The following is a 13,047-nucleotide window of genomic DNA, read 5'->3' on the forward strand; positions in this document are numbered from 1 at the left end:
GCCCTAGCTGTGTCTGAATCCATGGGCCATCCCTGATGTGGGCAGCGTCACGTGTGTTTGGATGAGGAGGAAAGGGAAGGAGAGAAGAGAGGAGTAACACTGAGGAGGCCTCACCATGAACCAGGCCCCAGAGGCACAACCTCTTTGGAGCTCTGTAAAGACAGTGATAAAGCAAGAGGAAATGGCTCCAAAAGGCAAGGAAACTTGTCACCATCAACCCTGCAGGAAAGTTCCGAGTGAAGATTGAGATCTAGGATGAAGGTGAGGATTCTAAAACAGGCCTAGGGCCCCTGGGCCAGGGGCTCGTGGCCTTGAGTGGTGGCTAGGCTGTCGAACTGCTCCCAATTCTCAAAATATAGGCCCAAGGCAGTAACAAACACCCCTAGGGTGTTTCTCTGTCCTCTGGGGGTTATTCAGCCAAGAGGGAGTTTTCTGCCTTCCTGTTCCCAAGGCCTGACCTGGGTATGCAGTAGTGAGAGAGGATCAAAGGGAAGTAGAAGCTTTCAGGCACCTGGAAACCTCAAGGGGCAAAACATGGAGGAGTAGAAAGTTCTAGAACACTTGCTATCTATGGCTGAGAAGAAACCAAAGTGTCCAGCTCTGTTCTAGTCATTAATCTGTCCCCGAGGTAGAAACAGATGTGTTCTAGGTGTGTGACCAAGCTCTGGGGGTGGTCCCAGACAGGGCTGACTCCCCCTGGACTGGGTACAGAGCCTCGGGTTTTTGACATATATCTACACGGAGCTGAGCAGTGGGAACATTCCTGAGCCGATTTCTAGGAACTCAGTAGGACACGCAAATCTGTTTATTGGCTGGGTCGAAAGAGAGGGTCTATTATGGGCCACCAGGAGAGGCCCAAGGTAAAGATGGTGCAGGGCCAAAAAGATACCTTGCACATGGCCCACTGAGCACTGCCAGAAGTGACCCCGGAGCACAGAGCAAGAAATAAGCCGTGAATGGAGCTGAGTATAACCGCTCTGCCACCCGCCCCCGTCCTTTACCAAAAGGAAAAAATATCAGAAGCTGGCTGCAGTGCTCGTGGGCCTCCTGGCAAGTTGGCTGAAGGAAGGGATTACTGGGGGAGAGAGGCCTGGAGGTGGGGGAGCCCTCAAGGCACACGGTGAGGGAGGAGACTGCAGAAGCAGCACGGAGAGCCTGCACGCCAGCAAGGGCACTCTGAGGCCTCAGGAAGGTGCTTTCCTCTTCCAGGGACCAGGATCCAGAAAGCCAAAGTCCAGATGGGAGGGAATGTGCTCAGGAGCCCCCAGGAGGCAGAGCAGGTTAGGAAGCTTTAAAGGAACCAGGCCGGAACTCTCAGCCGGCCTGGGAATGGAAACGAACATTCACAGCGAAGCATCAACAGATGCTCCCTGGAAGCTTCTCTGTTTGCCTTTGCTCCTTAGGCAGAGCGCTCAGAAACCTTCCTTGGGGACTGGAGAGGTGGCGGATGGTGGGGGCAACAGAAGTGTAGCATTTATGAGGCCCTAAATTAGGCCCCCAGCACACGATGGCTCTTCCAAGCATTGCCACATCTAATAACCCTGGGGCCCCTAAACACAGCCAGGCTCAAGCACCAAACTGTCAGGCCTGAAGCACAAGCTTGAGTACGGCCAGGAGTGCCCTGGGCTCCTGATGGGTCAGTTTCTGATAAAAAAAAAAAAAAAAAAAGAGGGGCTGGAGCAATAGCACAGCGGGTAGGGCGTTTGCCTTGCACACGGCCGACCCAGGTTCGAATGCCAGCATACCATATGGTCCCCCGAGCACCGCCAGGAGTAATTCCTGAGTGCATGAGCCAGGAGTAAACCCTGTGCATCGCCGGGTGTGACCCAAAAACCAAAAAAAAAAAAAAAAAAAAAAGAGGCGGGGAGGGGGGGACCGGAGCGTATAGGTGAGTGTGGCACTTGCCTTGTAAGAGGCTGACGTGGGTTCAATTTCTGGCACCTCATAGCTTTCCCCTAAGCCCTGCCAGGTGTGATCCACGAGCACAGAGCCATGGAGGTAGCCCCAAAACAAAACAAAGGGGAAACTTTTCTTGTTACTATCTTTGGGTTTATTTCCTTGCAAGGGTGATAGGCAGAGGAGCACCGTGTCCATGGCCTGCAGGATAGTGGACCAATTCTAGACCTTCGGGGGAACAGCTAAGAGGAGGAGGAGAAGGGTGTGTATCCCAGGCAGGAGAGCAAGGGCTTGGTCCAACCTGCCATTCAAGTGACTTTACTGAAGGTAGGGAAAACGCATCACGCTGACCCCAGCCTGGGCCCATTCGTATTCTTATAGAGGGGTGTGAAAGAGACAGTTGAAAATATTAGCAACGGGCTAGATGGGAACGTTCTAGCAAAAAGACTTACGAAATTTCAGGAGGAAGCTGGGTGAGGCCACGGTGACCAATCATGCCTCTGGCCTCTGTGATGACTGACGGGGAATAACTGAGTCCCCAGGGCTGACCAGGAGCCTGATGTGATCAAGGGGCCCAAGACTGATACAGATGGTTCCTCTGCAGCCCTTACTCTTCCCCATACAGTAGGTTTCTGTAAAGAACCACCTGGAATAGGTTTACATTTATGACATATTCTTAAACCTCCTTTAGAAAGTCCGTTTTTTCTAGTTAAGACTTGACCCGAATTATTTTGAGTCTTTAGGTCACAAGAGGTCTCCTCCTCTCCCCAGGTTTATTATTCCAGGATGCTAAAGGAGTCAACCAAAGTCAGGAAAAAGCAACTTTTAATACCCTCATCTATGGAAAGTAAGAGGGGATTAGTAATAAGTAGTGATAAGTTATTGCTTTCATTTATCAGATTCCACCTTGGTATTCCTTTTTATCTACTTGTAAATAATTCTCTCTCTCCTCTATATAAATACATAAGCCACTCCTTGCACCCAGTTCTCATTTATACCCAACCCCAGTTCACTGAGTACAATTTTTGCAAAGAGTCATCGCCTTCAATTTGCCACTCCCAAGGTGTGTATATGTGTGAAACATCTTTTCATTCACTCCCAAACATCTTAGAGTTGGAAGGACTTTGGGAAGGAGCCATCTCTTTCTCCTTCCGTTCTTTTATGTCAGATTTTCTCCTAGGCCTCTTCTAAATTTCCATTTGTTTCTTCTGAGAGCTCCATTCAACTCTTTCCTCTGCCATCTTCCCGCTTCAACCCTAAGTTTCAGGGCTCAGTCTCCTTTCCCCATATTTACCAAACCCAGGCAGGTTAGGTTGCTGGTGTGATGCTATCTGGGACAGTCTTATCTAGCTACAAAGTGTGAATCAGAGATTACACCATACAGGGCTGGTGCCAGCCAGGCGGACTGCCATATTGCCAAGTAACCCAGTGGTTCAACCAGGTTGGGTTGAGTAATATGCACCAATGGGAAGTGAGTTTGTTAATCATATAGCATAGCACGCTGTTGACGAAAGTGTAACTCTGAGGGCCTGGTTTGATTGGAGAAGGTGCAGGTGGGGCTGGTTGCTAGCTATGAAGACACTCAGTGACGCTCTCTTCCTCTGGAAATATTCACTTGAGAAACAGACAGAAATTTAGAAGAAAATATGTAGTCCAGCAAAGACATGGATTAAACACTCAACCTTTAGGGTTTTCTGGTCATCCTCCCTCTCTCCCTCCCTCCCTCCCTCCCTGCCTCTCTCTCTCTCTCTCTCTCTCTCTCTCTCTCTCTGTCTCTGTGTTTCTCTCTCTCTCTCTCTCTCTCTCTCTCTCTCTCTCTCTCTCTCTCTGGAGGATAGAGCTCCTTTTGGCTATATATAAAGTTGCATTTTGGAAATTTTAACATGTCATGATGTAAGAGAAGGGAATTCAAGATGGCAGCCAGTGACCTAGAATTGTGTGGGTGAGAAAATTTAAGATTCCAAACTGCATGCTCCTGACTGATCTCTCACTTCAAAAACATTTTTTAAAGGCCACAGCCCATCTTCTCCACCCAGGTCTGGCTTCAACTTCTTGATAACTATAACCAATGAGAAAGGCCGCCCACATTTCCCACTTTGTTAGGCCTGCACTAGGCCTTCTGGAAGAGTTTCTGAACAGAGATGCTCTTCTCCTCTTCACTTTATGGCAGGCCCAGCTGGCACCTCAGGTACTGAGATACTGTCCCTATCACTCACTATTGTCAGGTTTACTTACTATTATATACCAAGCCCCGAGACTTTGCCTAGGCAGAACTCCCCAAAAGGCACAGAAGCCTAAGCAGGGTTTGTAGAGGGTAGGCAGGCAGGTAGCAAGGAAAACAGAACTGACAGCCTCTAACGTTGCTTTGAACCATGTCTCACAAAGTTGGAGCTTTTAAAAGTACAGGAAGCAAGATGGAGACTGGGATATAAGCTGGGAGGGAGGGAGAGGACCTCTCTTCCAAGGAAACAAATCAGCAAGATCTGGCAAATGAAGTCAGTAATAAACCCAGCAAGGGGGACGTTCTGGGGACTCAGACTCCCAGGCAGGGGAAGGACTGCTTGCTCTTACACAGGAGACAGAATTGCTTCGGTATAAGGGGCTACTGAGAATTCTCCTGTGTGTTCTCTGGATCCCATAGGTTCATTCTCGTCTTAAGACCATCAGATCAGTGTTCAGAAGAGCTATTTTTCAGTCAGGATCACCCTTCACAGGTAACTACACTAGCCTGGAAAATCCTGTCCAAGTGGGACTGAAGTTATAGAACTTTTAAACCTGATTTTCCCTAATTACCTGACCACAAAAGAGCTTCCAATCTCTATACTTATCTTGCCAGCCCTGAAGAATCCTTCTCAAGTCTCCACCTGTTTTTTCAGGCTTCAAAACCTTCAGCAAGAACAACTATTGAGTGCAGCTGGAGAGAAGCTTCAGGGTCTTGTTCCAGAACTCCCTGTGACCCTCAGAGAAATGGTTCATAATAGATTACCTCCTAGCTCCCCTCCAAACCCATTAGAAACCAGAGAGAAGAGCTCTAGAAGGTTCCAGCCACCAGCCCCTACTCTCAAGATTTTTGTTTAATTTATCTACTTCCTCTCTCTGGTAGCTAAAGGCTTCCAGAAGAGTGTTGGGGAATCGCTATCTTCTTGCCACGGCAGTAAACACCAAACACTGGGTCTGACATCCCAGAACCACGCTTCCAATAGCACCAACTTCCATAATATCATATTGGGAATTTTCAGAGCAAGAACCGCGAAGCCAAGCATAACAATCTCTCAAACCAACCACAAACCAAAGAAACAAAACAAGACAGAAAACAGGCCAAACCAAAAACTTTATACTATGAAAACAAGAAATAAAATAAGGAGATTTATAGGCCGGCTGATTGTCAGCAAACACAATATATTTACTGTATTAGCATTTGCTCATAGTGCAAATGGTACAACATTACACCATTTCAATATTTCGGTTTTTAAAAATGCTGTTTTCATTAACTATATTATATTGGCATAACAATGTGACAAAGGAGCAAATGAAATGTTGGTGAAGAATTTCACCTTTCACAATATCAAGCATATTTTTTAACCTTAGTATAAGGTACTATAAATCCAAGAAATAAAAACATCCACAAAATATATTACATCTGGTTTGTCTTTTTCTAAGTACTCAACTTTATACAAAAGTCTTTCAAAAAATATCATTCCCCATAGGTTTTCCTGTTTAAAACCTGATTTTTTTTCCTCTCAGTTCACATAAGTTAGAGTGCATTTTCTTTTGTTGTTTTTTTTAAAACATGCAGACATATAAAAATCTGAATAGCACAACCTTTTGGCAACAAAGTTATTTTTTTTCTCTTAGTTTAGCTTAAATGTCTGAGAACAGTTTTATTAAAACAAAGGAAAACTCAGAGTTATCATGCAGTGACATGCATAAATCAGAAGGAGCAAGGAAAAAATATTAAAGGATATCTGATTCCTCCTTCCAGCTTTGAAGTGACCAAAATTTGTGTTTTGAATTATCATCACATTATAAAAAGTATTCAGCAAAATACTGTCTCTGCAAAGAAAGATTTTACCCTTCAGCTGAAAAAAAAATATGGGCCCTCCTGCCAACTTCGTCTCTCTCCTACAAAAAAAGTCCTAGTACCTGGAAATCCACACTCCCCCTGCTCCTTGACTCCCCCCTTTCACTAGACCCCTTTTAGTATTATTTATCCACCACCAAAAACAAAAACAAAAAAAAGCCAATGGTGCTTAAAAAAAAAAAAAAGGTGGAAACGCATAAAGTGACTTTAAAAACAGACATTCTGTAAACTCCAGACCTTTGTTCCTTCTCTCTGGGCAGCTTCACTGACCCCAGGAGAAATGCGCTAATAGGGAACAGTACATTCAGTCAGGACTGTGCTCCGAGCTGGCCGAGAGAGCAGCCTTCCCTACTGCTCCACTTCAAACAGTCACCCCTGTGTGGAAAAGGGCTGGGGAGCTGGGGTGCCTGAGAAGAGGTGAGGTAGGGCGGGGAGAAGGTGAGACTGGGATGTGGGAAAGAGATGCCTCATTCATTCGCATGGATTAATACAGAAATTCCCATCTTTGAGGAAAACTGGGATAGAGATGTGCATGTGAATGTCATGGATGGGGTGTACATGCACAGCTATACAGACACCATACATGCCTATATTTACACACACATGTGTAGGTCAAACAACGCACATAGGAAGATGTCATCACGGCCATGAATTTTTCCATACAAATAAGTTAAAGCTGCAAATGCCTACAAATTCTCTTTATTCCAGTGCACCGCACTGGATAGCCTTAGAGATCTTGCTAAGGATACATATCGTGTGTGTTATAAATACATGCATCTATGTGTAAATATACACACACATCCATATATGTATGCGCACACACCATATGCATGGATCCATCCCACCTGTTGTGTTGGGAAGACAAAGGGCAAAATCAGAGCTGCTTTCCCTTCAGTGATGGGAAGGAGAAATGGGTACGTGAGAGCAACAGACAGATGGTGAAACCGGGTGGCTGGTTGAGGCCTGCCTTTCTGGAAACAGATTTTGAAAGCGATGGGGGATGGCTGAGAGGGGAGAAGAGGGCAGAGGGCAGATCAGGAACACAGATTTCTTTGAAACGTGGAGCTGAGGAAATACGTTTTTTAAAAAAAGGCAGGTTCAGTGATGGCTGCTCCTTCTCCCCGCAGATCAAACTGCCCTGAGGCCTAAGAGGGAAGCCCTCGGAAAAGCTGGGGTTGTAGGGGCCAAACCCGAAGCGGCCTTAGCAGCACCGCGGCGGCGGCATCCGAGGCATTTCTGTAAGAAACATGATTTCCGAGCAGATGGAAGACCATCTCGTCGGCCACGTGCGGCCCCCCAGCCTGGAACATGCCCTAGCGGCTTGGGGGTCCGATGTGGGGAAGAGCCAGGGGGTGGACACAGCCCAATTCAGCTGAACAGTCTCACACACGCGCGAGCGCGCGCACACATACACACGCGCGCACACACACATACACACACGCGAGCACGCACACTCGCGCGCATCCCCGCACGCAGGCGCGCGTGCGTGCGGCGGGCAGCAAGCTTAGCGCTTTGGTGCGCTCCGTACCCCTCCCCCTCTCGGGTCTTCGAAGGGGAACCGAGGGAGATGTGGGGGGGGGACCGTGAGGTGCTTGGGTCGGCGAGGTTCGGAGGGGCCCCGCCTTCGGTATTCCCGCAGGTCCTTGGCGCGGCCCAGCGGCCCCTGGATCAAGGCGATCCGAACTGAACAAAGCGGGCTAGACGCCACCTTTCCGCCCCCACGCCTTGGCTAGGGAGGTGGGGGCAGCGAAGAGAAGGCGCCTGGTGCCCTGGCCCCCGGCCGCAGGCCGGCATGAATGGGTGAAAACGGGTCACATCGAAAGGGAACAAGGGGCCTTACGTCCATGGAGAGGCCAGGGCGCGGCCTCTGCGCCTCCGTGGCTGGCTTTCCCGCTGCTCTCAGGCGAGCAGCCCGGAGACACTGGAGGGGAAAAGAGGGAACCTGGGGGCCCGAGCCTCAGGCGCAGGTGGTGACCACGGGGGCCAGGGACACCGGGGGCGCCGAGGACGCAGAGGGCGCGCCCCCCTTCTCCGCCTTCTTCTCCTTTTGCTTGAGGTGAATCTTGGCGTGGCGCTTGCGCTCGTCGCTGCGCGCAAACTTGCGCCCGCAGAACTCACAGGCAAAAGGCTTCTCGCCGGTGTGCGTGCGGATGTGGGTGGTTAGGTGGTCGCTGCGGCTGAAGCTCCGCATGCAGATCCGGCATTGGAAGGGCTTGTGGCCGGTGTGGATGCGCAGGTGCCGGGTCAGCTCGTCCGAGCGGCTGAAACGGCGGTCGCAGCCCTCCGCCGGGCACGCGTGGGGCCGCTCGTGGAGCGGGGTCTTGCTGGGCCGGTTGGGGTATTTGCGGGGTCGGATGGGCTTGAGCGTGAGCGGTGGCTGGGGCAGGCTTCCGAAGCCCGGGTGGATCTGCTTGTCTTTGAAGGCCTTGATGGTCTCCAAGGGTGTAATAGGGGGCGGGTTGACCCGGATGGGGTCCATTCCCTGGAAGGGCTTGTGCTCCGGAATGGAGCCCATGTCGTTGGGGTGGTGGTAAAGGTTGTAGTCAGGAATCATGGGGAAAAGGTTGCTGTCCAAGGCCGGCTTGGCCGATTGGTAATCCTGCGGGGAGTAGGCGAGCCCGGGGTTGCTCTGCGGGTCGTGGAAAGACACTGGCTCCGAGTAGAGATCACTGCAGTTAGAGTAGGGGGGCAGCGCTGGGTACATGGCCTCCACATCGCCCTGTGGCGGCTGCACCATGCTGGCCGTGGAGGTCTGCGTGCTGAGTGCCCCTGAGGCCGGGGGCACCCCCAAGATGCCGGCGCTCATGAGGCTAATAATGTTGTCCTGGCACCAGTTGGAAGGGGAGTCGAAGGCAAACTTTCCCAAGTAGGTCACGGTCTTGTTGCCCGGGGCTGGCTGGAAGGAGCCGGAGTAAGAGAGTTCCGGGTTGGGCTTCTCGTTGGTCAGACCGATGTCCATCACATTCTCTGCGGAGAGCAGGGGGAGAGAGGGGAGGAGTGAGTGAAGCCTAGTTGGCTCTGGGCTCCGTGGCCCGGGTGCCCAGGTCCTTGCCCAGGTGTGGAGGGTGCGGCCAGCCGGGTGGAGCGCGCGGCGCATGGGGTAAGAGGTAAGCTGCGCCCGGCGTAAAGCGGGCGGTGCCGAGCTCCCGGGCGCAACCTGGATACAGCAAAAATACTACGGATCGGGGTGTGGAGTGGCTGCTGCACACACACCGCGCACACACACTCACGTACCACACACACGCGCGCCGGAGAAGCATTGTTGTTCTTACCGAGGTGGGGCGGGCAGGTAGCAGCAGCTACAGGTAGTTTCAGACCCGGAGCGCGCCCGGCTCTAGCTCTCTAACGCACATAACTCGGCCTCATCCCCAGCCCTAGCCGCGCCGGGACTCGCACCTCGCCCGCGCGGACCACCAAGCCCTCCAACGCACACCGCGCCCGGGTCGCTGACCCAGAGCCTTCCGACGCTTTGTCCTCCGCGCAATTGAGGGTGCTGCGCGCAAAGGGATCTCGCCCGCCGCCTCCCCAGGCCCTAGCCTCCTCCCGGCCTGAAGGGGCTTTCTCTCGGCTCCTGCTCGCGGTGGGGAAAGCCTAGCTCCAGCCTGGGGTGGGGGTGGGGGGTGGGGATGTGCAGGACGGCGGAGAACCGGCCTCTATATCCAAGCCAAGCACCGCGGGCCAGGGAACCTACCCCGCAACAGCACCCCCCCCAGCGGGCGGAACCCCCCACTCCCGCGCCCTCCCCCCCCCCCCGCAGCTGTGCTGAACGCCCCGAAAGGGCAGCGTCGCAGTACCTCTCCCACCGCGGGGACTCCACGCTGCACATGGCTCCATCCCGGGTGGGAGGCTGAGGGAGTAAGGGGGAGAGCTCTGGTGAAAGGGACGCTGGGCTGCTCCTGGGAAAGGGGGCGACAGCACCACGCCTTGCGCGCAGCCCCTCTGATCGCGTCCCTGAAGTAGAGAACCCCAGAGCCGCTCGCTCGCACCTACCTCCCTCCGGTCGGCGGCTGCCCCCACCCGGGAGAACCGAAGCCTCTACAGTGGCGTCGCCAGCCGAGCCTTCCCGATGGGGAGGGCGGGAGGAGTGGGTGGGAAAAAGCAACTCGCCCCCTGGAAAATTCTAAGCGCCCCCACCTCTCCATCCATCTATCCATCCATCCATCCCTCCATCCATCCATCCCTCCATCCATCCATCCATCCAACCATCCCTCCATCCATCCATCCCTCCATCCTTCCATCCTCGTTCCCTCCTCGCTCCCTTCCCTGCCTCGCCGCCTCGCCGCCTCCCTTACCTGTAGCCATCTGATTGTAATGAGCTACCGAGTCGCCGCTGCCAGAGAAGAGGTTGAGCGCGCTGGGGATCTCCTCGGGGTACAGATTGTCAGGCAGTTGGTTTAGCAAACTGCTCATGGTCACTGGCAGCTTCTCGGCGAGTTTGCCGGTCATAGCACTCGCGAGCTGCCGCCGCCGCCGCCGCCACCGCCGCGGCTCGCTCCTAACGCAGCTTCCAGGCAAGCGGCATCCGAGAGGCGATCCGTGGTGCAGAGGAAAAGCATGCGAGAAGGAAAGTTCGGGGGGAGGGGGGAGGAAAGAGGGGAAGGGATGGGCCAGGGGAGGGGATCTTCTCTTTTTTGGGGGGTGGGTGGGAGAGAGGGCAAAGGCGGGGGTAATCCTCGGGCGCCTCAGAAGTGCCGTGTGAGGCTGGGTCTTGGGGGTGGGGGGTGGGGGGCGTGTAGTGTGGGGTGGGGGCTGGGCCGGGGGGACCTCAGCCCGGAGGGGGGGGTCAGACGCGCCTTCAGTATTGATCTGACAAACCGGCGCGCGCCCGCGGCCCCCCCCGCCCCCCGATCCGCCACCGCCACCGCCGCCACCGCCGCCGCCGCCGCCGCCGCCGCCGCCGCTGCCGCCGCTGCCGCCGCTGCTACCACCACCACCAGCCCCGCCGCTTCCTAGCAAGCTCACTGCTGCCCAAAAGCTTCCAGCCAGGGAACTCCACCAGCCTATTTATCTGAGCCCCGGGAAAGCTCCGTGACGTAGCTGCCCATATATGGACAGACAAAGCCCAGCCGAAGGGGCGCGACGTCACAATGGAAGCTCCTCACAATGGAACATTAGAAAGCAGGAAGCGGGCCGCAGCCAACGTGCGGCGCCCGCACCGCTCGCGACTCTTAAAAAAGAGAGAGAGAGAGAAAGAGAAATAGAAGAAAGAAGGAAAATTCGAGAGGCGAGAGGCAAGGCGGGACGCCGCCGAGCGCTCAGCGTAAAAGCGCGCAGCGCAGGCTGGAGAAGCAGTTGGTTGCCTTGGCGTTTCATTTGAGGTTTGCGCCCGCAGAGCGCAGTTCGCAGAGCTGGGGGGGTCGGGGGTGGGGTGGGGACCTCGGGATGGGGCAGTGTGCAAGGGACCTCCAATATCGCCAGCAATCCGAAGGAGTATTGAGCACATTGGGCAATGTCCGTTTGCAGCCCCGGTAACTTCTGCGGAACCCGGAAGGCGCGCGCTCCGCCCCTGCTCCAGAGGTGCTCCAAGTCCAGGACCCAGCCTGGGGCAGGCACGGAGCGGGTGTGGCCCTTTGAGGATCCCAGGGTGTCAGGGAATCTCGATCCAGTATTCCAAGAACTTTTGTGCTTCCCTCATTCAAATTCACCGCCCACACCCCTCCACCGGCCTCTGACCCCGAGCTGACTCCGAGGTGAGCCCAGGGCCCCGACTCAGTGTGGGAAGAGAGAATAGGAATATTTGGGGTCAAAGGTGTGCGTTTGAGGGGATGAAGACGGAGCAGGGCATGAAGTGGAGAGGCTGGGATAAACATTTGCACCAAGTCCCCATACCAAGTCCCTAACGGTTCCAAAACTCACCTCCCCCTTCACCCCTCCCCCCCACTTTGGCCACGCGGGATGGCAGGAGGACCCAGCAGGCCCAGGTTGTCTATTGCTCCCTGCCAAGAGCCCGAAGCACCCAGCCTCAGCCACCCTGGTGGTCCCCTCCTGCTCTCCGCGCCCAGCTTCGCTTCGCGCAGGGCTGTCCCCTCGCAGCCGCGGGGCTCTGCAGCCTCGCACCCCAGTGTGAGGACGGGGTGAGGGCGCGGACCTTCCTGGAGCCTCACAGATCTCGGGGGCGGCCGAGACGCTCCCAGAGGCCTGTTCCTCCAGCGCGCCCCTGGGGGAGGAGAGGAAGGGAGCGTGGGAGAGCGACCCCGAATCACACCGGCTCGGCGTGGGAGGATTCCCTCCTCGGTGGCCGTGTGGGCGCGGTGAATCCCGCGTCCCCCGCCTGGGAGTCGGGGTTGGGGGGACGTGCATTCCTCAGGGGGAGTGGGAGTGTTGACAAGGAGAGAGGATCCCCGGGCCTCGCTCCGTGGGAGAGCCACGCGGGCCAGGGACGTGTGGGAGGAACTCCCGAGCCGCACATCGCGGCGGGGGTGGATGACAGCCTCGCTCTCCCCGCCACTTCACTTGGTGGAGAACTAGGGGTGGGAGGATCTGGCCTCCCCCGGATCTTCTCTGGTTCATCGGAAAAGGAGGGTTTCCCGCCGCCCGCAAGGTCCCTCTGCCCCCCTCCCCCAGCCTGCTCGCGCCGGGCTCCCCGCACCTATACCCGGGAGGCGCTACCTCCCGGGCTCTCCTCCGCCCGCGCGGCGCGGGGAGCGACTGCGCTCGCTGCAGCGGTGCCGGGCTCCGGCCGGAATCAGGGCATGCAGCGCCTCCCGCCCCCGGCTCCCTCCCTAGGGGGGCGAGCGGCCGGCCCGGGGGCGTGGGCGGCTGTGTGAGCCCGGCCGGGTGCGGGAGGGGCCCTGGCGGCTGCAGGGAGGGTCGCGGGGCGGCGGGCCAAGCCGGGAAGAGCCATACAAGGAGCGGATCCGGTGACGCGCCGGCCGCGCCCCTTCTCCTTCTCGATTTGGCTGCAGATTCCGGTCCCCGGATTTGCATATTTTGGCAGCCAGTGGAAAAGGAAAGAAGAACGGAACCGCAGCCTTTAAAGGAACCGCACAGACTGTCGCGTCACCTAGAGAGGCGGTCTGGGGGGCGTGAAAAATTAGCCAGCGGCTCTGGCCTCCGGCCGTGGAGCCTGG

At 55.2% G+C, this 13,047-nt stretch overlaps 1 protein-coding gene across 4 annotated transcripts; it reads right to left on the reverse strand.

Moving 5' to 3' along the window:
* Nucleotides 1-5,208: 5,208 nt before the first annotated feature.
* EGR3 (early growth response 3) lies at nt 5,209-10,880 on the reverse strand. Of its 4 annotated transcripts, XM_004610106.2 has the most exons (3): nt 10,270-10,357; nt 9,772-9,824; nt 5,209-8,944 (listed from the first exon to the last, which is right to left on the reverse strand). In XM_004610106.2, the coding sequence occupies exons 2-3, from the start codon at nt 9,809-9,811 to the stop codon at nt 7,935-7,937; spliced, it is 1,050 nt and encodes a 349-aa protein (XP_004610163.1). In that variant the 5' UTR covers nt 9,812-9,824; nt 10,270-10,357; the 3' UTR covers nt 5,209-7,934. The 4 variants fall into 4 exon arrangements, with proteins under 4 accessions (XP_004610163.1, XP_004610165.1, XP_004610164.1 ...); XM_004610108.3 differs by lacking the exon at nt 9,772-9,824 and having other exon boundaries at nt 10,270-10,880; XM_004610107.2 differs by lacking the exons at nt 9,772-9,824; nt 10,270-10,357 and adding an exon at nt 9,968-10,136.
* Between the last annotated feature and the right edge of the window lie 2,167 nt (nt 10,881-13,047).

This window comes from Sorex araneus, chromosome 7 (genome assembly GCF_027595985.1).
Source record: "Sorex araneus isolate mSorAra2 chromosome 7, mSorAra2.pri, whole genome shotgun sequence".
Classification (NCBI taxonomy): Eukaryota; Metazoa; Chordata; class Mammalia; order Eulipotyphla; family Soricidae; genus Sorex; species Sorex araneus.